General features: G+C 38.7%; 3 protein-coding genes across 5 annotated transcripts; all 3 read left to right on the forward strand.

Moving 5' to 3' along the window:
- Positions 1–211: 211 nt before the first annotated feature.
- LOC114879704 lies at positions 212–3,385 on the forward strand. The gene has a single exon (XM_029194906.2). The coding sequence runs from the start codon at positions 641–643 to the stop codon at positions 2,357–2,359; it is 1,719 nt and encodes a 572-aa protein (XP_029050739.2). The 5' UTR covers positions 212–640; the 3' UTR covers positions 2,360–3,385.
- A 478-nt stretch (positions 3,386–3,863) lies between these two features.
- On the forward strand, positions 3,864–7,617 carry LOC114879710. 2 transcript variants are annotated; one of them, XM_046289435.1, is made up of 2 exons: positions 3,864–4,085; positions 7,283–7,617. In XM_046289435.1, exons 1-2 carry the CDS (start codon positions 4,050–4,052, stop codon positions 7,484–7,486), a joined length of 240 nt encoding a protein of 79 aa, XP_046145391.1. In that variant the 5' UTR covers positions 3,864–4,049; the 3' UTR covers positions 7,487–7,617. The 2 variants fall into 2 exon arrangements, with proteins under 2 accessions (XP_046145391.1, XP_029050748.1); XM_029194915.2 differs by lacking the exon at positions 3,864–4,085 and adding an exon at positions 5,092–5,861.
- A 950-nt stretch (positions 7,618–8,567) lies between these two features.
- Positions 8,568–21,525, forward strand: LOC114879689 (rootletin). Of its 2 annotated transcripts, none has more exons than XM_029194877.2 (24): positions 8,568–8,759; positions 12,753–12,845; positions 13,353–13,577; positions 13,640–13,842; positions 13,915–14,296; positions 14,366–14,518; positions 14,592–14,894; positions 15,005–15,241; positions 15,324–15,460; positions 15,529–15,689; positions 15,766–15,896; positions 15,965–16,327; positions 16,390–16,749; positions 16,816–17,008; positions 17,074–17,433; positions 17,500–17,685; positions 17,757–18,419; positions 18,481–18,593; positions 18,664–18,840; positions 18,905–19,012; positions 19,068–19,460; positions 19,525–19,830; positions 19,888–20,268; positions 20,348–21,525. In XM_029194877.2, the coding sequence occupies exons 1-24, from the start codon at positions 8,751–8,753 to the stop codon at positions 20,627–20,629; spliced, it is 5,919 nt and encodes a 1,972-aa protein (XP_029050710.2). In that variant the 5' UTR covers positions 8,568–8,750; the 3' UTR covers positions 20,630–21,525. The 2 variants fall into 2 exon arrangements, with proteins under 2 accessions (XP_029050710.2, XP_046145316.1); XM_046289360.1 differs by lacking the exon at positions 8,568–8,759 and adding an exon at positions 12,916–13,275 and having other exon boundaries at positions 12,759–12,845.
- The last annotated feature ends 177 nt before the right edge of the window (positions 21,526–21,702 follow it).

The following is a 21,702-nucleotide window of genomic DNA, read 5'->3' on the forward strand; positions in this document are numbered from 1 at the left end:
CTGCATTAAATGCACCTCATTCAAAATTACGTTCGAGAATTCTCTGTGTCACGACATTCGACAATGCGTGATTCTATTTACTTAATTAATCCGACGAGTTTTCTAGCAGAATAAAAGAAAAAAAGAGAGAAGAAAAAATACAACGAGACGTTGATCACAGCGAGGACCCGATTCCTTCTTTCTTTCAATCACGGTGTCTGAGGCTGCACGATTAGATAAGAGGCCGGTTCATAGTGCGTCCGAGATGCAGAACGCATAAGAGACCAAGAGATCGGAGGACCGGCCTCAGTTAAAGCTGCGTGTGCATACCGGCAAATTCGTTGGTAAATCGCGAGGAAAAGGTTTCCTTTCTAGCTGCTGTAGCAGCGTGTCTTCAACGAGTGGAGTATACATGTGTGCCCTCGTCTTATTTTACAACCAGACTCTGTGGAAAGTCTGTCTTCATCGGAGCCGCTAGTCTATCTGAAATCTTCTTGTTCAAAAATTTCGTCTGACTCGTTCGTTTTAAGATCGAGCTATGAATCCGTGGTTCGAGAGAAGATCTATTCACCAGACAGGCTCGGTTTGATCGCGATCCATCGACGACCCTTTCGACAAGTTTTGTTGGGAAGAAGGAAAAAGGAAAGAAGAAAATTCTAAAATGCCAGCCTGCACCAGTGAAAACGTCTCGAGGTTCTGGTCCTCGAGTCCATCGATCTCCAGAAGCAACAGCGTGTCACCACCCATGCCCAGTTCACCTCTGTCTACGTCGCCACCCTTCGTATCGCCGATATCAACGTTGAAGCGATCGATATCGAACATTTCCAATTCTTCAAACGCATCGAACGTCTCTTACTCGTCGAACAATTCGATCGCCCCTACCGTGATCTTTTCACCGAGACGTCAGCAACAGCAACAGCAACAGCAGCAGAGGATACAATTAAACTACGAGGTGCAATCGACACAAGGACAGAATCACAACCGAAACGATTCGTTCCTGTTCAAGATACTGATCGCTTACGTCGGTGTGGCGTTTGGAGTACTCCAAGGTATCATCACCGGTATAAGCTACGCGTTTTGGGCACCGGCGCTATGGGCGTCCATCTGGATCTACATGCTCTGGGTACTTTTCCAACTTCCCGTAGCTGCACTCAAGTGGTTCCTAACCATACTCTACACACCGGCTTCGGAAAGAATCCGAAACAAACGGTGCGTACTGATCAGCGGTGGTAGTACCGTGCAAGCGGTCCATCTGGCCCGTAATTTCTACAAAGCCGGGGCCAGAGTGGTGGTCTGCGAACTGGACGGTCTGTTCGGTTTAGCGAAATTCTCGACCGCTTGCTCCAAGTTCTACACGATACCGAAACCCGGCCCGGGGAACGCGATCAAGTACATAAAAGCGTTAAAGGACATCGTGCAGAAGGAGAAGGCGGTATACTACATCCCGGTGAGCGCCAGCAATACAGCCTACTACGACGCCCTAGCGAAACCCTATCTGGAGGTGATGGGCTGTGAGTGTTTCGTGCCAAGTGCCAGTGAAGTGACAACCTTGGACGATCCCTTGGAACTTCTACGGAGATGTCGCGCCCTGGCTCTACCTACCCCTTATCATTCCGTCCTGCGTTCGATGCAGGACGTGGCAAGATTGTACGAGCAGAACGCGTTCACCACCGGTAGATACTTAATGTTATCAGCTGGTCCAGCGGGGATGAGCGACCGAGGTAAGGTGGTTCTACCACCGACCGCGAGGGAGTTCCGTAACCAGCAACACGAGATCACCGAGAACAAACCCTGGGTGGTGGTTCGAGACCCGAACGGTAAACACTACATCACCTGCACCACCGTTAAGGAATCGAGGGTGGTGGCGAACGTGACCTGTCTGGTGGACGAGGATCGAGGCCTGATCCCTGAGGAGCGACCGGAAGTGGTGCAGTGGCTCGACCGATTCTTTGCCCGTTCCTTTGGCTCAAAGATCAACGGTCACCTGAGTTTCCGGCTGGCTATAGCGGAGGACGGAGAACTAGTACCTATAGGCTGTCGCGTTGGCGTCAGTCTACCTTACATCTGCCACACCGGCATACACCCACGACTAGTCTGGCGACCGTGCAGGCATTTCTCCAGACAGAATTCCGACGTCTTTTTCACCGCGGAAAGAAACTCGCTTCCCGACGCGGTCGCCTGTGCATTGAAACGACCCACCGGAGAAACGGTGCCCCATTTGTTGGGCACCGTCCTCGACAAACGGGAAGCTCTGTTCACTTATTGGGACCCGTTGCCCTACTGCGCTTACTATCACCTCCAGCTACCGTTCAGGCGGCTAGCCGGTATGATCAGGGCGCAACCTGTGCAGCACAATCCACCACTTGGTGTAGTGCACTAGTTTCTAAACTAGATCGAACATCGAGAAGCAAACATCTCTAAACGATGATCAGAGGCTAGGATTGTACATACAGTTCGAGACGCGAGGTTCGAAGGGATTCGAACGATTTCACGTGAACAGCCAGTATTGGGTAGACGAGGAAGAAACGAAGGAGAGAATGGAACGAGAAACTGTAAGATTCGAGTGGGGAAAACGTGAGGACTTGTGAGGTCAAGTTCGCCTCTATCGACGATAAGTAGGTTCTGAAATCGCGACTGAAGCGGATGCAAAGCGAAGAAAAAAAAAAAAAAAGGAAAAAACTGTAATGAAAAGACAAGACACGTTTGAATCACGTGCTAATCGTTGCTGGATGAACGACGGTTTTGCGCGCCCCGATTAACCTAGGTTCCTATCTTTGTAGACTGCTATAGTGATGTGCGAGAACGAGAGAGCGTTAAGTTGAAATTTTCTAAAGCATCGCTGAGCGTGAAAATTGTATCGCGTCTCGTCGCGTGTAAATAGTAACGTTTAATCGTACCTAATGTGTAATACTATGTAACAGGCATTTATTTCTCGTCGGATTTTCTATTTTTTATTACTACTTCTTTTCTTCCCTTTCGCGTCGACGATTCGACTTTGAACCCCCGGCTACGATAGATAATCTAACAAACGTGTACCAGTATACGTATACACGTATAAGATGAAACGATTTTATACTTTATAATAATTATTTTATATTTAATTCGATGCAATTCGTTAAGAGCTTCCTAGTGGCTAAGTTGTAAATAACGTTAAGTAAGCTATAATTATTATGACAGTACATTGATAAGCTTGAGTGCGGATAGATTTAAAAATTAATGGAAACATTTCAGCTGATTCGTGTGTGCAATAACGAGGCGTTCGCAGGATTTCTGTATTTATAGTATTTGATATTTTTATAAGACGCCGGACAGATGATAACATTCGTGTAAATACTCGTGAGGATATTATAATGATATCGTAAATCATTAATAAAACCTATTCGGAATGAAATTTTTTTTAATATAATCGTTTATTTTATTTTTTACTTGCGCGTGTATGTACCCTGCTTTAACCGTCCCATTCTAAAACGTTTACAATTATTACTAATTTATTATTAATCATTCGGTTATGCAATATTTGTGATGTAGGTCGCGGCGATCGACGCAACAGTCGACTTGTTGAGAGATCACCTCGAGCCAACCCCTTTATCGAATCAATGCAGAAAATCCTGTATCTGATGTAACATTAGCAACAAACAACTTCTCAAATAGACACATAAACGTGTGTATTTAATCGGTTCGCTCGATTGTACGGGTGGAAGTGTAAATAATGTTACAGAGATGAGAGGATGACCCGGGGGCAGCACAGCTTGAACGGACTTTGAGAGGCTGGGGTCGCCAGTTCGAGAGATGCTGTCGGTATTATCGCGCATCTGCTTTTCTCCTTTCCTCTCACGCTTCTTTTTTTTTTTTATTTTTATTTACCCCCTTCCTTCGTTCTCCTCGTCAGCTGCTAACTCGACGAATATACGAGATTGTTGCTAATTGCTCACCGATCTCCTCTTTCGTCAGCGTTTAGTCATCTGATCGAAATCAGCCTGTAATCTTTCGCCGTTTCGTTTCATTTTACCAGAATTATCGATACGATAGAATGACAGGTGAAATATAGGCTCCTTTCGCGAGAAACGATCATGGAAAAAGTGGAAATTCAAAGACACGTGGAACAAGTGTGTAACGCAATCTTATCATGCGATAATATTGAAATGCAGTTCCTTGACGACGGCTGCTGAAATAAATCAATACGCAGCTTACTATATATATATATTTTTTTTTACATATCATCCGTGGGAGACACGCAACAGAAATTGTTTCTTCGCCAAGAATCGATTAAAAAAAGTACTAAATTAAAAAAAGCTTGGTAATGGCTTATTTTCGTCATGGATCGTCGAGTTTTCGTGTTTGCCGACCCTTGTTATCGAATCAGAGACCCCGTTAGATAATCACGATTCGTTCTCTTTCGTTTTATAACAGCGTTATCAATTTATCAATTATACACTTCGTTGCCTTTTTCGAAGCTATCTTTTGAAAAATTCATCAAGCGCCTTCGATTTCTCGGAATTCGTGTTTGCGATTAATTTTTGTTTACTGTTTACTTTCAATTTTAATTTACCAAGTATAACACTGCACGTAAGTAGATTAAGTTGTCGAAGAAAAAACGAAAAGAAATCGAAAGAATGGTTCGTTTTTTATCGAAAGGTTCACCAAAGATTGGTACTTTTTCCTATGGAACGTTGTTAAAATGTTTCATTGCGGTTTGGGCTATTAGTTAAAAGCTCTTAACTCGGTTTGTTTGCCAGTAACAAGATGGAAAGTCATTTTCTTGGGCAACTCGTGCCACGTGGTTCCAGGTACGATTACTGTGAGAACGGATTCACCTGACTGGCATACCAATGGTCTGCTTTTACTGCCAATTTGTTTGCGGTGAAAACGTTTAACGCACTGTTGGAATCATTGCGCTGGAAATAGTTCATTTTTTCTATGGAATCATATCTTTTTCGAAAAATTCTTCAAAAATCGTTTTTTAGTCTTTTGATTTAGATGAAACTGAAATATATAGTAAATTCTATAGATTGTTAAAAAATCTTCGACCGATTCCGTAGAGCAGATTGAAATGGTTGCAGCGCCAGGGTGCACTATCTTACTCATGTCCGATCATTGCAAGTTTATACTACTTGCAGCGCGCAGCCTCGCCGGTTTGCCTAATCTTCCACCACTTCTACTGAATCGTAGAAACATCGAGTGATCGGATCTCACGACACATCGAACCCCTGTCGATCTTCGAAATTGCTAAGAATATTTTAGCAAATTTTAAGCAAATCGAGCAATTCTTTGTCCTCCACAAATTAATAACGAAAGGAGAAATGATTCGAAACTGGTCTCTATCAGCTGGAAATCACGAAAGTTACTCGAATCGCGAGAAGAAAGTTTGATAGCGAGTCGGTCGAAATAACAGAAACAAGATACCAGGCGTTGTATCTAATCTCGACTAAGAAGAAACGTCCGTCAGAGTGCAACGAGAGTAAATATTACAGAACTGGGGGGAACTTTCGGTGTATCGATGATGGTCGACTATTAATACTGCCCAGTTGTTAGCTGTAACACGCAGCATCGTGTCTGTTCGATAAATAAACGGTGTTTTCCATTTGATCGGCTTGCCTGTTCGCCAATTCGACCAATCAACGATACGATTCTGTGTCTGTGTTGTGCGCTCTTCTTTTTCTTTCCTTCTTCTCAATATTATATTCGGTGATCTTGAAAAAACACGGCCTTCGTGCGTTAAACGAAAGGCATTCGACAAAAGGATGGGCCTGTTCCTGTTGTTTCTCGCGTTGAACGTTTTGTTCGCGACTGCATACAAGAACGAATATTGCCAGAGACGAACGGACGATCAAGTTATCTGGGAGTACGATGTGAGGAGATCGTATAGGATCGGTGCATATCAAGTGCGTGCAAGATACAATTCCACTCATTAATCACTAATCATATGCATAGGTCAATCCAAGAGATACGATTAGGAATGAAAAGTAGAGAAATAATATAACATACTTTCAATGTCAACTAAGAAATATTCCATTATTTTTATATTTTTATATATTCTGATAGTAAGTAGAATAAATTAAAAGTGTTAGCAGTATATAGTATTGTGTACTGTACTATTCGTGAAGAGCACACGAGGTGTTAACGTCCTCTAATCTAGTCACAGAGATAAAGGGAAACGGTCTACAGTATATGTCATGTATGTACATTGTTGGTCAAAAGTATCGTGCCATCCCTCCCGATTAAAAAATCCTTGAAAATAATTGCATTGTAAAAATTAAAATAAATTGTTAGAAATTTAATGAATATTTGTATTTCTCTTGGAACCCCTAAACGATGAATTTGTCAGGGGCCTAACGAATCTCTCGACAGCCCTGAATGAAAATTTCCAGCATGGATAACATAATTATGGTTGATTGTATATCGTGAACTTTAGAGTGGAAACGAGAAATCGCTGTAATGAAAGTAATCGCTAATTGAACGTCCTCGAATGAGAACAGCGTGCTTTCGAAGATTATGATTTTTTTTACATTCGTTGAAAATAGTATATAACATTCATCGAAATCGTTCTACGAACGTTTTTTTACTATCATCGTCGAGGTTATTTTTATAAGAAAGATGGAGTAATCAAGTACTCTCTCGTGTCAGTTGATGTTTATTAAACATCACCTTTTAATCGCTCGATATGTAAAACAAACAAGACATCTCGAACGTTATCTATCGCGTTTCTCGTTGTTAAAGGTTTTTCTACTTCTTCAAACTAGCAATAATTTTTTAAACATCTCAGAAATTCTTTAATCGACACGATAATCGAATCGCTTCGGATCTTTCGAAACTCACCGTCCACCGTTTGATTAATTCGATCCACGTTATCTAAAATTCCTAAGTTCACTCTACCCGAAGAAATTATGTCAAATTGCATTATATTTAGCATGTTTCAATGTTATCGCCGTCTCAGATCCGGTTCTTCTTCCGTGGCGTTTTGTTATTTCGCCTTCCTGTTATCTTCCCCGAGACGAGTTCGAAGTCGAAACGATTTAAGCGAACGCGAAAAGTGTGAATAATGACTGGCATTCAATGATATCTCGCAAATGTTCGAATAATTTAATGACTGTGTAGACTTTCGAATCGCTTCGATGCTTGTTGCAAGTTAAAAAGGTTGAGAGATTTTACACTTAATTTGATTTAAACTTAAAGTTACCACGAATCGCGCTCCAACAATTATTAATACTAATACTGTTACTATTAATAGTATCGCAAATGATAACTGAACGGGATGAATGAACCAGAAAATATTAGCACTGATTAGATTTTGATTTTGTTACAGGAAGTCGAGGCAGAGTACGGGCCCACGAGTGCAACGATCACGTGCATAGGAGTCGATTCGTTATCTGACGAGAACAACGGAGCCATGTGGGTTACTTCCGGCGGTATAGGATATAATTTTATCAAGATTAAGTTCAGGTCGAAATACTCCAGAGGACTTCATTACCGAGTCTACGTTTATGGGAAACCACATTTGAAAATATGATCTTTAATTTATACGCATCTTTGTAATTATCATTATTTATGATTTACATATATTTGAAAATTTATCTTGAAATTATTGTCTCGCATCCTTTAGAAAAAAGAAAAAATAATGAAATTGCACTTTTGAAATTATTTGGAAGAGGCAATTAAATTTTCTGCATGTTATTCGCGCTTCAAATCATCCGGTCAATGATGTATTGTAAGTCAAGGTAAAATTGATGGTACAAAGTCCCCTCTGATAACGTTTCTCCCTCTTAAATTGATACGTAACTTGAAATTCACGATGACTAGAAATTTCCCGTGAAAACAGGAAGCTTTGTGTTAACAATAGATGTTTTCAGGAGAATCTTCATTATTTCATCGTGCGTATCGATTACACAGAAAATATAATTTATTCCGTCTACTAATCGATTTGTTAGTGTTTATTAACTCTACCGTGCGTCATCTTTGGAAATACTGCTTGTTATTGCGGTAATATGTTATGACTACCGTGAGTAGTAATACCGATAAAACGTCACGAGTGTTCCTAATATTTCTATTAAACCTTTGATCGTAAATCGACGAATTGTGTCACGATTCATGCATTCCGTGACTCGAATGATTCGGATGGTTAAAAGTTTTCTGTAAAAGTACCGAGAGATCGGGAAACCATTACGCCAGGGGTACCAGGCCGCAGATGACCTCCCACCCCCGGAAGAAATATTTTCCTTCCTTCGTGCACGAAACAATCCTCCTACGGGCCATGCAAACTTTCTACTTAAATAATTGGAAGTAAAGAACCGGAAGTTTGGTTGAAATATCATACTATCCCTTCTTTTATTAAGGATATCGTTCAATTTTTTATCTTCGCAAATTGAACGCGACAATTCCTCGTTAGCGTAAAAGCTCGCCTCTCGTAAATTACGTCGTTATAATCAACGAAACTGAGTTTACGAGGCTTCAGTGAAAATAACGCTGGTATCCGATCCGAAGCGAACAACCCCCTTTAGGGATCCATGGATCGTGGCCAGGCCCATGGAGTTCGCGTGGACACGCGATCGCGAGGAACGGTCGAGACGCCGACGCCGTAGGGGTACGACGACGCCGGCGCCTTCAGTGGAAGCTAGACGCCGAGTTAGTCCGGTTCGAACGCGGTCGAACCCTCGTTGTCTGTCCCCAGGCCCTGAAGAAACTGCATCGCCGCCGACCCATCATCCATCATCGTACTCCATTCTCCACAAATCATCGATAATTCTTGTCGTTTTTCTTACGATAAATCCTTCGAGATGTCACGGGTGAGTTGTCGCGGGGAAAATAATCACGATTACAATGGGACTCTGCTCGCTCTAAAGTACCATGTTGATTGGGAGGGCTGTTTACGAGTGTTTTTGTTTTTCTTTTTTCCTTTTTCACAAGTTTTATAGTAGATTCTTGCAGATGACACAGCTGATTCATTCATAAAACTTCCAGTTATCATTTTACTTCGAAGGAATATTTAGTAATATTTTTATTTTAATTATAGCTTTTTCAAATTAAAGTTTACTAATAGTAGTTATAATAGTATAGTAAGGAACTATTTGAAAATGAAATTGATTTTGTAACCGCACTTAATCGGTTGAATCTTCGATCGTTCCAAGAGATCTCCAGCCTCGAACACACTCGCCCCGGAGAAATTAGATAATTGCCACTACTAGTTAACTAGTTTCGTTAGGGTCAGGATTGATTGACTCCTTCCATTAACTTGCACCCCGGTGCAAAACCGGCTTACCACGTAGAATCGAGTAAACGAACCCGACACCGGTACTCTCGTGTTTCCATCATTTCTCGGATAATGATCTCTCTCACCAACAGTTGTCTATCATTAAACTTAGCTGCGATTACCGAGCCAATCATGCACGCACCAATTATTCATCTTGATCCAACAACATTCAACGCCAACGATGATTTTGCAAACTTTTTTTTTTTTTGTTACTGAATACGCGTTTTCGCGTTGCCTTTATCCCATAAGTTTCATTGATTTTCACCCACGTGGGCTTATTAAAAGTCGTGTTTCCGGTAGGACTTGGGGGGCTGGTAAGTAGATTGACCAGTGGCCAGTTTCACAGAGACATGACGCATATTCGAAGGGGATAATACGTGTTCGAACATGGTCATTTGGCCGGGCTTCGCGGTTAGGGTTGATTCTGTCACGTGGATAGAAAAGCACCCCACGTGTCTCAGCTTTCCTGACCTCCGGAACTGGGTCGGTTATAGACGACACATAGAGGTAAAATTCTTTGGTAACAGTATCAGGAAATAAGTTTTGCGTTTCCTGGATCGCGTACCATAAAAAGGAAGCGAAACGTGCGTAACTGAAGCACGCAATCAGTGACACATATGTCGCCCTTGTAACCGATCGATACTGCTTAACCCTCTATGTATTCGTGTAACTTTTACGTAACATATGAAATTCGATTCGATTCCTGAGTAAAATGTTAACCAGCATAAACAATGGAAGGTGTTAACGCAATTACCGTGTTATATTCCCTTCCACCAGATACATCCTATCAAACTATTATAGATAAATTGAAGAAGAATCACAAAAAAAAAGCTGAAGCGTAAGAAACGCTAATTTGTAACCACTCGTTATCGAGAGAAAACGTTTTTACAACATAGTCTCGCACGAACCAAGATACGCTCCCTATTTACTACAATAATTATATCATTAACAGCTCTTTTTTAGTTCTATAAGATTCTACTGGAAGAAGAAAAAAAGAATGACTAATCAATTCGCGCCACGACTAATAGCACGCGCATGGTTTCTCATCTTTTCATGGTTTCGTGTCTCTTGTAATCGTTCCTCCGAGTTGCGTGAGGTCGTATCGGTAGGCACGTGAACCAGGCGAACGATGGACATTGACCGTGGTAATTTCCCCGTTTCTGCGAGACGTTCTTTTCGTCACGTCTTACTGTTCTAATTAATTAATACGCAAATTAAAATAATTTCTTTCCAGACTTTGACGCTACGTGACGATGATTCACGAGGAAGAATCGTGAAAGATTGCACGAAACTTTGTAGACTTTCGAAATTGCCAAAAATAATTAAATAGGACATATTTTTTGATGAACGGCATCACAAATTAAATATAAAAAGTTCCTCCAGTTTCTGGAACTTCTCTTCACCTCCCATGATGAAAAATTAAAAATTAAAAAATTAAAATTGAACGCGAGGGAAAAAAATGAAGAGAAGCGCCAGTCTTTGATCCTTAGAATGATGGAATTGGTAAATATAATAGAAGATAATCAGAGGCGCCGTCGATAGACGAATTTCCGAATAGAGTCTTCTATCTAACTGGACATTGACCGTTGTTTATTTCCGTGGACGATTTAATCACCCATAATGATGTGCTGATGTAATCGTGTTTTGTAACCATTTCGCAGAACATTAATAGATTCGAGGGTGTAATTGAAATACGTACATATAAGTTCAGATAGTAATATAAAATATTAAATTGATCCTTCTTCTTCTTTGGTAGAATAACTTGAACACCTCTCGGTGTACGAAGGGTGCTCAAGTTATCCGATAAGTGCATCGAAAGGGTGTAGCGTGAGAGAATTCGGGCCTCGTTGCACGAGAATTCACGGTCACATAGTTTCGCAAAAGGGACGCCTTGGCTCGTCCTTGACCATGGTAGAATGAGGTTCGATTAAATGCTTCGAATACCGAATCGATTCATGCTTCTACCGTGGTCGTTGAAACTTTCGCTATTTCCTATTAACAGGGCGTCTACCCCTAGAAATTTTTTAGGGGCGGACACCCTATAATTTACTCTGGTTAACATTATTCGAAGCTTTCGAATGAGTAAGTCTCTTTCGAACCCTGACGAAACTAGCTAAAGTATCGTATCGTAGAGAAATAGTAAAAAGCACACGTACAATATGCCAGTGTCGCTATCACCGAGGGGATAACGTGAGAAAAGAGGGAGAAATAACGAGAGAAGAGGTGAAATCTCAATGACCCACGGAACCACTGTCTACAAAAACTCGTTCAGATAAATGGGTATGCGGTTCGATCTGGTTCGCTCGTTTCCCTCGTTGCTTTGACACGGTTCAAATTCCACGATCACTCGCGATTACCGATTTGGCAATTTGTCCGGAGACTGTACGTCGAATCAACGACGATTTTCTGAATTTGTTTAAAATAAGTTGGCCGAATTCGATGAATTGTTCCCTGACATCGCGCAATTACGAGGCGCCGAGTTTCAAACTCGATATCGTTTCGAACGGGACACGTGATCGAAAACGAGCCATAAATTTTCAGACTTCAACAACTTTTAAACGCGATAATTGTTATTGCTATCCGCGGGGGAGATCGAACGCGATCCCTGGTAGTTTATCTTGTCGCGATTGTTAGTCCAGCTGCGAGATTCTCAGGGAGTTCTCCGGAACGATACCCACCCACGTTCGCGCCTCGAACTTTGTACTAAATTTTTCAATAAAAATTTTCCAAATTGCTCGACCACGTTGCATTATCGAAATGAATTCGTTATGAAAGGGTTAAGGGATTCCGATGCTGGTCACTTAGAATATTTGTAACGATTCGAAAGAAGTGTGTTGGGAGTAATAGAAAAGTTGGATGAACGTATTCGAGGGGTGATATCCTGGTGAGGAGGAGCAAGCCAGTTTGGCTATACACATATCGATTGGTGCCATTCGGTACCTGGCAGAGGGTTGTGCTTCTTCTACTTCCATTTGCGCAGATACCGGATACGACAAAGCTTTGGCAAAAGAAGAAACTCGAGGAGCACGACCATGCTCCACTCGTCCCGTTGGCAATTCGTTTTCCCTGGCAATTAGAATGTCCAATAACAGTGATGGGTATTCGGTAATACCTCTTACTCGAATGTTCCAACGATTCAACCACGACAGCTTATCAAATTACTTTGACATGAATTTTTAGAATTTAAGGGATAATGCCATCCTTAAGAGTTACCATTTTCTGACCCTAATTCCAAATGTTTCAAAACATGGAGATCGAGGAAAATAAGGAACCAGGAAAAGTTGAAAGTTTCACGGAAAATGTATCTGACTAACTCGTGTCGATAATGGCACTTTTTTTAATTGCTTTGATTATTGCACTCGTGTAGATTAAACTGACCTAATGTAACCATAACTGGATTGAAATACGTGCCGTGGAACACGAGTCAAATGTTATAAAAATCATCTCTCATTCTTATCGTTTCCTTTCCTCATTTTTATTGTCTAAGAAAACGAAAGTATTTGATGCATTTAAAAAAAATATGTTTTAGCCATTGTCTAAGGGTTTCTCACAATTTTCGGCGAAAGGACAGATGGAAAGGCGGCGAGCACCGTTTCTCAGAGGCCCCAATAAAATGAGAGAGGTATTTCGATGCATTTAGTATTGAAAATGTTTTTAGACACAGCCATTGTATCCATGAATTTTTGTTACAGGAAAATATTTTCATTTTTACCTTGCCAAATGGATAGTACATTTTCTTCTTTTTTAAATATTTTTTATTCGATTTCGCGCCCCTTAACTACTCCACCAGAACAACCAACTTAAAGTATCAAAAAATCGAACAGGGATCGCATGATCCCTACACAATTTCCTAAGCAACCGTAAACAATAAACAAAAACATAACCTAAATGATGAATATCTGACTTTATGCTTCACACCGTTTTATCACAATGCGGCAAAATGCTAATTGTATTAACAAACAACACCACAATAAATATTTTTCAATATTTGTACATAGTTGTTTTTCATTTTTAATATAATGTAATATAAGAAATTTTTTGAACTTTACAAGGTATCAAATCATATAAGTACTAATAAGTCTTTGTTATTTTTGTATTAAAAAAATCATTATTATTACTATTATTGTAGGGAGACAGAAACAGAGGTACTAAAATGGACTCTACTGGCAGTATAACAGGTGGCACAGAAGACCGTGTAAGCGATGAAGATCTCTCACCTGATGTATTGGTCAGACAAAATTATGAACTACGCCATAGACTTGAAGAAGAAACAACAAACTATAAAAGACGTTTGGATACTTATCGCCAAGCACAGCAACACCAGGCTGCTCTTGTTTCCCGTTTACAAGCTAAAGTAAAGCTTATATTTGCCTAGGATTAAATCTTCAAACATTTAGTACTAATTCATGTGTTTAGGTTTTACAGTATAAGCAAAGATGTTCAGAACTTGAAAATCAAATGGCTGAATCTGTTACATATGACACTAACAAAATTTCAAGCTCTATACCCCCTGCAAACTCTGCTCTAGATGCAGCTCAACAGACACTGAGGGAAATACGTGAAGAACAAATTCATGATTTAGATACTGCTTTAAGAAAACTTGCAGATGAACGTAGAAGGTAATATTTTTCTACTTGAATGAAAGCCATTAAATGTTTGGTATGATTATTTAAATATCATTTTTCATTCAGGTGTGAAAAATTATTACAATTAAACACAACTTTGAAGGATCAGTTAGAAGAATCTCATCATACAAATGAAGCACTTACAAACGATCTGCAGAAACTAAGTAACGATTGGGATATTCTGAGAGAAGAACTGGCTGTAAAAGAAGAAGAATGGAGAGAAGAGGAACAGGCTTTTAATGAATATTATACTTCTGAGCACAACAGGCTATTAAATCTTTGGCGCGATGTTGTTTCCGTAAAACGATTATTTGCAGAGATAAAATCAAATACAGAAAGAGATCTATTGAAGATGAAAAACAGTATCATTTCAACCTTTAACGAAGTTTCATCGGCTTGTAACAATACAGGATTCGCTATGCGAATGCATGCGGCTATGCAACCAGTGGTACATCATTTTATTAATAAATTCTGTTGTATCATATATTATTTACATTTCAATTTTATCGTGTTTCAGATATCGCAGCACATTCAACAAGCACAAGAGCAGGAGGTAAATGAATTAAGAACAGAATTAACAGCAGTTAAGCAGCGGTACGATATTGCTCAAAACGAGATTCGCGCAAAAGAAGAAAGAATTAATCAACTTGTTCGCGACGTTCATAATTTGGTAAACATTTAAATCAAAACGATGTCAACTAGAAGTGAATAGCTGATGTACAGTAATTATATTTCATATTTAGGAAGAAAAGTTTGGGGATGCAGAAGCAGAAATGCATCGCAATGTGCGCATACAAGACGACATTGAAATTCTTCAATCTGCATTAAAAGATATAGCGCATATTGTGATCCAAGATGCTGAAAGTCAGGATATTGAAAATACTCAACCGCCTCCTCATCTTCATTTATCCCCCACTGGGCCAATCCCTCAAAAATCACCGAAAAGAGGTACAAGAAGCAACACCATTCCAGCTTTTGCTGAAAGTACTATCAGTGCTGTACAATCAGCTCTACACAAATATCAGTTAACTATACACGAGCTTCAGGTGTGAAGATTTTGTATTGTATGTTTTGGTAAATTATGAGAGCACAAATTCATCCTATTGTGTGCTTACTATATTTTCTAATATCATATTTAAACGAGTTATTATATCAGGTTAAATTGCAAACGAACAAAGAGCAATTGCTAACGAGTCGCAAACAGTGCGAGAACGCGGAAGAAAATGTTAAAAGTTTAGAGAAAAAAGTAGAGGAATTGGTCACTGAATTGGACGCGACGAGATCACAATGTTCGCAGCTTGTTCAAGAGAAAGACATGTTACAGAAAGGTCTTGATATTGTAAGATTAGAGAAAAATGCACTGGATAAAAGTAGAGTGGAAATTAACAGCATGGTAAGCTGTATTCTTTTTTAAACTTTTTCGTAGATAATGTATGACTTATCATTCATTATTGACATAAAGTGGGTATTTTTAGATGGAGAACTTAAACAGCGATTGTGAGAAGTTACAAAAAGCTAACAACAGATTGCAAAAGCTATGTGATAATCTGGAAGATGAAAAATTATATCTTCAAAATGAAGTCAATAGATTATCCAAGGACATTGAATTAAGGTATGATGAATAACAACTCTGTTAACGCGTACCACTGTTGATTAACAAAATGTAAATTAAATTATCAGAGAATTAAATCTTCGATCGGAAGAAGACAGATGCAGCAAAATGAGAGAAGAATTATTAACTTTACGCGAAGAATTGAATAAAGCATATCTTGCAAAAGATATGCTCGAGCAGCAAAAATTAGAAACTGATGGATTAATTTCGCAAATTGAAAAAAATAAGGGTGAATTTTATTTTAAAATCGTACCTTATTTTTCACAAATGTTTTGTTTAATTTAAATTGATTAATTATCACCCAGGCGACTTGGAATTGGAATTGGAACGAGTATTGTTAGAAAAATCAGATATGCAAGAAGTTTTAATGAAATTAGAGACCGTCTGCAGCAACCACGAGCAAGAAAAGCAACGACTGGAAGAAGAACTAAAAAAAGTAACGATTCTAAGCCACTCTGAATTTACTTAATCATACAAATCATCGATGATATTTTTTCAATTCAGGTAACAGAAGAAAAAAATAAATTGGCAAGTCAATGCACTGATCAGCAAGGTGATTTGGGTTCGTTGAGAAAAGAATTACTTCAAGCAGAACAAACTAGGCTCGATTTAGAATCAGAAAAAGTAACATTGAACGAGAAAGTGAAGTTCCTGGAAATTGAAAAAGAAAAGATCGAAATGGAATTAGCACAAGTTACGCGCGAGCGTGGGGATTTGAGTAATCAATTATCAGTTTTAGCACGAAAGAAGGAAACGTTGAACGAGGAATTAATGAGACTTAGGCAAAGATTAGAACAGGCGAATGAAATGAATGGAAGAATCAATCGAAATTTGGAAGATCTTGTAAAAGACAACGAAGAGAAACAAGTAAATATTTTATACACCATTGCAAATTATATTGTAAATTTATTTGTATTGTTTCGTTGCAGGTACTTTTAGAAACTAATGAAAAAGAAGTTCAGAGATTACAGGAACAGCTTGCATCAATGCGTAGCGAAAAAGAAACCTTGGAAGGTGTCTTATTCGACACGCAAAGCAATTTAGAAAATATGCACGTGAAGAAAACACAATTAGAAAAAGAACAGAAGGAATTGTTGATAAAGCAAGAAAATTTGAAAGGTCAAGTGGAAAGGCTGGTGAAGGAGTTGGAAAACAGTGAGAAACGGGCACAGGAAGTGAAACAAGCTTTAACTCAACAAAGTGGCGATCAAGAAGCTGAATTTCATCAAATCATTTCTAACATGAAGAAGCATAGCGAAGAGAGTATTAAAAAATTGAACGATGAAAAAGTATTGTGTTTATAAACGTAATCACCAGAAATATCGTACAAGGATATTAATTGAATTCATTTACAGGAACAGATAAAAATGGGTTTGGAAAAGCGACTTCAACAATCTCTGTTACAACTTGGAGAAGAGAAAGATAATGAAATAAATCAGCTGCACCAAAAGATTGATGAAATGCAACAGCATATGGAAAATCTGTGCCAGCAACATGAAGAGGTTCTTCTTAGAGCAGAAAATGATAAACAGCAAGCTCTTCTTATAGGTAATAAACGTACATGTAAAATGCGAGGATTCAATGCAAATTTCAATAAGTAATCATTTTTACAGCTCATCACGATCAACAAGCGTTAGTGGAAAAACTCGAAGGAGTATTGCGTGAAATGGAAGAGGAAAAAAGTAACGTAGAACGAGTTAAAAGGGAAGCCGCATCGCGTGCCGAACAAGAGCGTAACAATACAAATCAGTTGCGCGACGAGTTGAGCCGTCTTAAGACAAAATTAGACGAAGCCAAGTTAAAAGCCGACGAAGAGAAGATCAAACTCGAGTTAAAAGTTGAAGAGTTATGGAAAGAACGAGAATCAGCGCAAAGGGAATCCGAAGAGTTGCAAGTTCAATTGCACATGACTGAAGACAGAGTTGATAGTTTGCAAAATCAATTACAGGAAACGATTAGAAAGCTTAAAGATGGTATTATATTTACTTTTCATATCGATATTGCTTATTGCTCCTACTTTAATTACCGTGCATTTATAGCTGAAAATCTAAATGAAACCTTACGGAAAGAATTAATGGATGTCAGAAGACAATTGGGTGATTCCACGTATGAGAAAGAAAAATACAACAGCAGTAACAAAGAGCTACGCGAACATGTGAAACGTATTGAGAGTGAGAAAAGAGAACAGAACAGAACGTTGGAAGAAGCTTATCAAAAGATTGCAGGTAATATATTTTATAATGATCATTTATAGTATCATTGCACGTTATTTATTTATATTTTGTACATGCAAAAGCATTGGAAGATACGAAAGTAAATATAGATGCGGAGAGATCTCGCCTTCAAACGCAGCTTCGCGACGTGGAAAGAGAAATGTTACAACTTCAGAAACAGCTTCGTTTTACCCAGGATGAGTTACAAAAATCTCATAACAGTAACGCACAAGCGCAGAATGATGAAAAGGAATTGCATGCTCGATTGACGAACGAAACCGAAGAAAGGGAACGTTTGCAACTCCAGTTGCATCAATTGAAGAAGCAGTTAGTAGACGTGGATAATAGTTTGAAAGTAACCAGACAAGAACTGGGAAGATTACGTTCACGTTCTGACGAAGAGAACGAAAGGTGGAGAACCAGGGAACAAGAGCTGGTGGTTCGACTCGAAGACAGTCGATGTCGCGAAAGAAAATTGGAGGATCAAAAGCACAATCTGGAAGTTTGTCTGGCTGATGCTTCTCAACAAATTCAAGAACTCAAAGCACGTCTTGGAGGATCCGAGGGACGGGTTCGAGCTTTAGATGCACAGTTATCGCAATTAGAAATGGCGAAGAAGGAGGTGGAGCAAAAATTGAGTAGCGTAGGCTCTACTTTACGTCGTATCGCGGGTATTCAAATGGATGGTAGCGTTAATATACCTTTTAAAGTAATGAGCCCTTCGAGAAGATGGAGTCCAGCGAGGGGTACGTAATAAATAGATCATTCTAAATAATGCCAAGTTAATGTATTTTTGTTACAATTTAGTGCAAGATCATATTGACTCCAGTAGAGATATGATACTTGACGTTGATCCAGAAGTTATCAGAAAGGGTGTACGTTCTCTAATGCAACAAGTAGCTCAAATTGAACGTGAAAGGGTAATCATACAATTGATCATTGCAATTTGTAGTCTACTAATTTTACATTGCACATTTATTTAAATTCCAGGATGATTACAAAACAGAATTGTGTAATTTGCAAAAGCAATTGGCAGAGACTCAGGAAGTACAAAACAGATCAGATGCTCAAATAAATCATTTACTAACGAACATAAGAATGTTGCAAGATGAAAAGAACTCGTTGGAAGTGAAACTTTCGCAGAAACAGAGCGGTTACGAAATGCAGGTATGTTTTGCTTACAACGTTACAATGGTAATATATATTCGGTTATTTGATAAGTGTATTTCAGTTAAACGCTTTGCAACAAAAAACGGAGGAGTGTGAACAGTTGCGTGAAAAAATGACGAATCTTGAATTGATGATTAACAGTAGTTCTGAAGAAAAGTCACAATATGAGGTAAGAATATAATTTCTTTTTCAACGAAACAGAGGTAAAATAAAAAATATTGTAGGACAAGCTGGACAAACTGAAGCAAGCCTTGAATAAAGTAGAAAATGAAAAACGTAATCTACAAGAGGAGCTGAGTAGAAGTGAATCCCGCGCTACAAAGTTAGAATTGCAAAGGATGTCATTAGAAGGTGATCTTCAAAGATTGCAAATGATGTACCAAGAAAAGGAAGCAAATGTTCAGAAGCTGCAAGAACGCAATGACATTCAAAATCGAGCCATGGCAAGTTTAGAAGAACGTTGTGCTTCATTGAAGTCTACAACAGAACAGCTAAATCTTGCGCTGGAGAAAGCATCTAATACGGAGAGCGAATTGAAAAATGAAATTAATTCATTCCAACACCATGTTATGGAATTAACAGCTTCCTTACAGACTTCTAATGAAAAGACCAAACAGGTATCAACCATCAGTGATTTGTCTCTTGAAAATTTCAAACAGTTTTCCCTACTTTCTATTTCAGTTACAGAAACAACTTTCGAATGCTGAAAACGAACGCAGAGTTCTATCAGAACGCGCGGAATCTCTGCAACAGTCTTTAAGCGATTTAAAACATACAAATCAAACGTTAACAGATCAAATCACTCGTCTGCAGAATGAATTGGCGAATAACGAAGTACAACGCTGTGCCTTAGAATCTCAACTGAGACTAGTTGCTTATCCACAAGAAGAAAGTACGAACAGAGATGAAGAATTGTTGAGACAGTTGCAAACAGCTCAGAGGGAGAGAAGTGAGATAAGAGGAAAGGCAGAAGCTCTAAATGAGAAGGTAACATTTACAACAAAAAGATAATCACAGGGGTAAGAAACATTTGTTTTCTTTTAGGTGAAATTATTGGAAGCTGATAAACGTAACTTAGAACGCCAGTTATCTTTGTATAAATCAACCAGTCGTAGTAAAAGTTACGAACGTCCTGAAAAAGCACACGCTGAATTGCTGGGTACAAGTTTTGATTTTGATCACTTTGAACAAGAGAACAGAGAATTGAGATTAAAAGTGCGCAGATTGGAGACTCAACTTGCAGAAAAGGAAGCTGAACTTATAAGAGTGAAATCGAGTTACGTACACACGCATTCGATATACGATTACAGCCGAGACAGAATGGGAGAAATAGAAAGACTTAGAGCGGCTCAATTGCAAGCAGAAAAATTGTTGGAGGCAAGGGAGCAAAGCCATCGTCAACAGGTGTTACGTCTGGAAAATCAGGTATACTAATATCTACTCAATTTTTTATTTCTCTTGCTCTCTTTATGAATATTTGTTATGCGATTAAATCTATGAACAGATACAATTGTTACGCGAACAACTGAACCAAGAAATAAAACGTCGACAATTGTACGTGCTGAGAAGTTCAAGAGCTGGTCGTGAAATGCAACAATTGAGACAAGCTTTGGGTGACTCTTTGAGAACAGTGTCGCAAGATCCATCATTAGATGCAGTATTGTTAGAACACGAAGCTAGAAAATTGGATTCCACACTGACAAGTACTACCAGTTTACCCCCGTCATTAGCTGTACCTCCATCATCATCTTACGATAGATCTTCCACGCCAGCACAGCTCAAATGAATTCCAACACTGTTTCAGACTGAATCGGATAAGAAAACTGCCAACATGCGTTCAGATATTTACACGAAGAATAGTATATAATAATTCTTCCATATATGGGAACATGATTTGACATATCTCATACTAGTCACAAATGCATTTAAAATTATTACCATAGATCATTCAAAGATTAGGCCATTTTGATAATAGTATTATACATTTTTTATACATTTTTTAGAATCAATCAACTGCAGACTTATTCAGTATTTAAAAATTTAATATCTATACCATCTCATGGAAAAGCTCTTCCTTTTTTGTTTTATATATGTTTACATACTATGCTATTTCTATCATCTATAACGTTTGAAAAATTTTTAGAATGAAATTTCGCAATATCGTACTTAGACCCAATCCGTCCATGTAAGTTAGAATAATTTTAATCTTTTACTATAGATTTTAAAACTAAGTTATTAATTAAGTTTTGTGTTCTGATTATCAAGCGTATGCTTATGATCCGTATAATGGAAAGCACTTTGGCAAGAATAATGCTATCTCTAGTCTCGTCTTGAGACCATAGAGAATCACCAAACAAAAGCATTGTAGGGATATGCTTCTGATTATTTGATAGATGAGTCACTGAAGTCTAGCACAGCATAGAATGTAGAGAACGGTATACTGTTATAAGAAAGTACCAAAGATAACACACAGTTGGCAAACAGTGGATTGTGTCTATTCTTTATTATTAAGAATATAGACATCTAATCCAGTCAAAATACATAGCTGGCTCGGTTGAGCTGTCCTGTTTGCGGATCATAGAAAACTGAAGTGTCTTGAAATCATTATTTATTACATATTATATAAAAATGAAACATTTGACTATGTTTGCATGTTAGCAATAAATCTTGAATTGTTTAATAGGTCAGTTAATGAAATCATAAGTCATTTTAATGTTATAATATGTAACATTTCCTCTTAAATTTGTGGTTTAGAAAACATGAGTTACCATTATTTATTATCACTACAAGTGAAGTAATGAAATGAAAAATTAGTCTACTGGAACTGATAAACAAATTATACTAAAAGAAGGAGCTTAT

This window comes from Osmia bicornis, chromosome 2 (assembly GCF_907164935.1).
Source record: "Osmia bicornis bicornis chromosome 2, iOsmBic2.1, whole genome shotgun sequence".
Taxonomy (NCBI): Eukaryota; Metazoa; Arthropoda; class Insecta; order Hymenoptera; family Megachilidae; genus Osmia; species Osmia bicornis.

What these genes read in the sequence shown, in the direction of transcription:
- LOC114879704 (XM_029194906.2), top strand. Translation starts at nt 641, where the DNA reads ATGCCAGCCTGCACCAGTGAAAACGTCTCGAGGTTCTGGTCCTCGAGT.
- LOC114879710 (XM_029194915.2), top strand. Translation starts at nt 5,721, where the DNA reads ATGGGCCTGTTCCTGTTGTTTCTCGCGTTGAACGTTTTGTTCGCGACT. An exon ending in ATAGGATCGGTGCATATCAA is followed by an intron (nt 5,862 to 7,282) that starts GTGCGTGCAAGA and finishes ATTTTGTTACAG; the next exon opens with GAAGTCGAGGCAGAGTACGG.
- LOC114879689 (XM_029194877.2), top strand. An exon ending in AAGAAAAGTCACAATATGAG is followed by an intron (nt 19,013 to 19,067) that starts GTAAGAATATAA and finishes AAAATATTGTAG; the next exon opens with GACAAGCTGGACAAACTGAA. An exon ending in CAGAAGCTCTAAATGAGAAG is followed by an intron (nt 19,831 to 19,887) that starts GTAACATTTACA and finishes GTTTTCTTTTAG; the next exon opens with GTGAAATTATTGGAAGCTGA.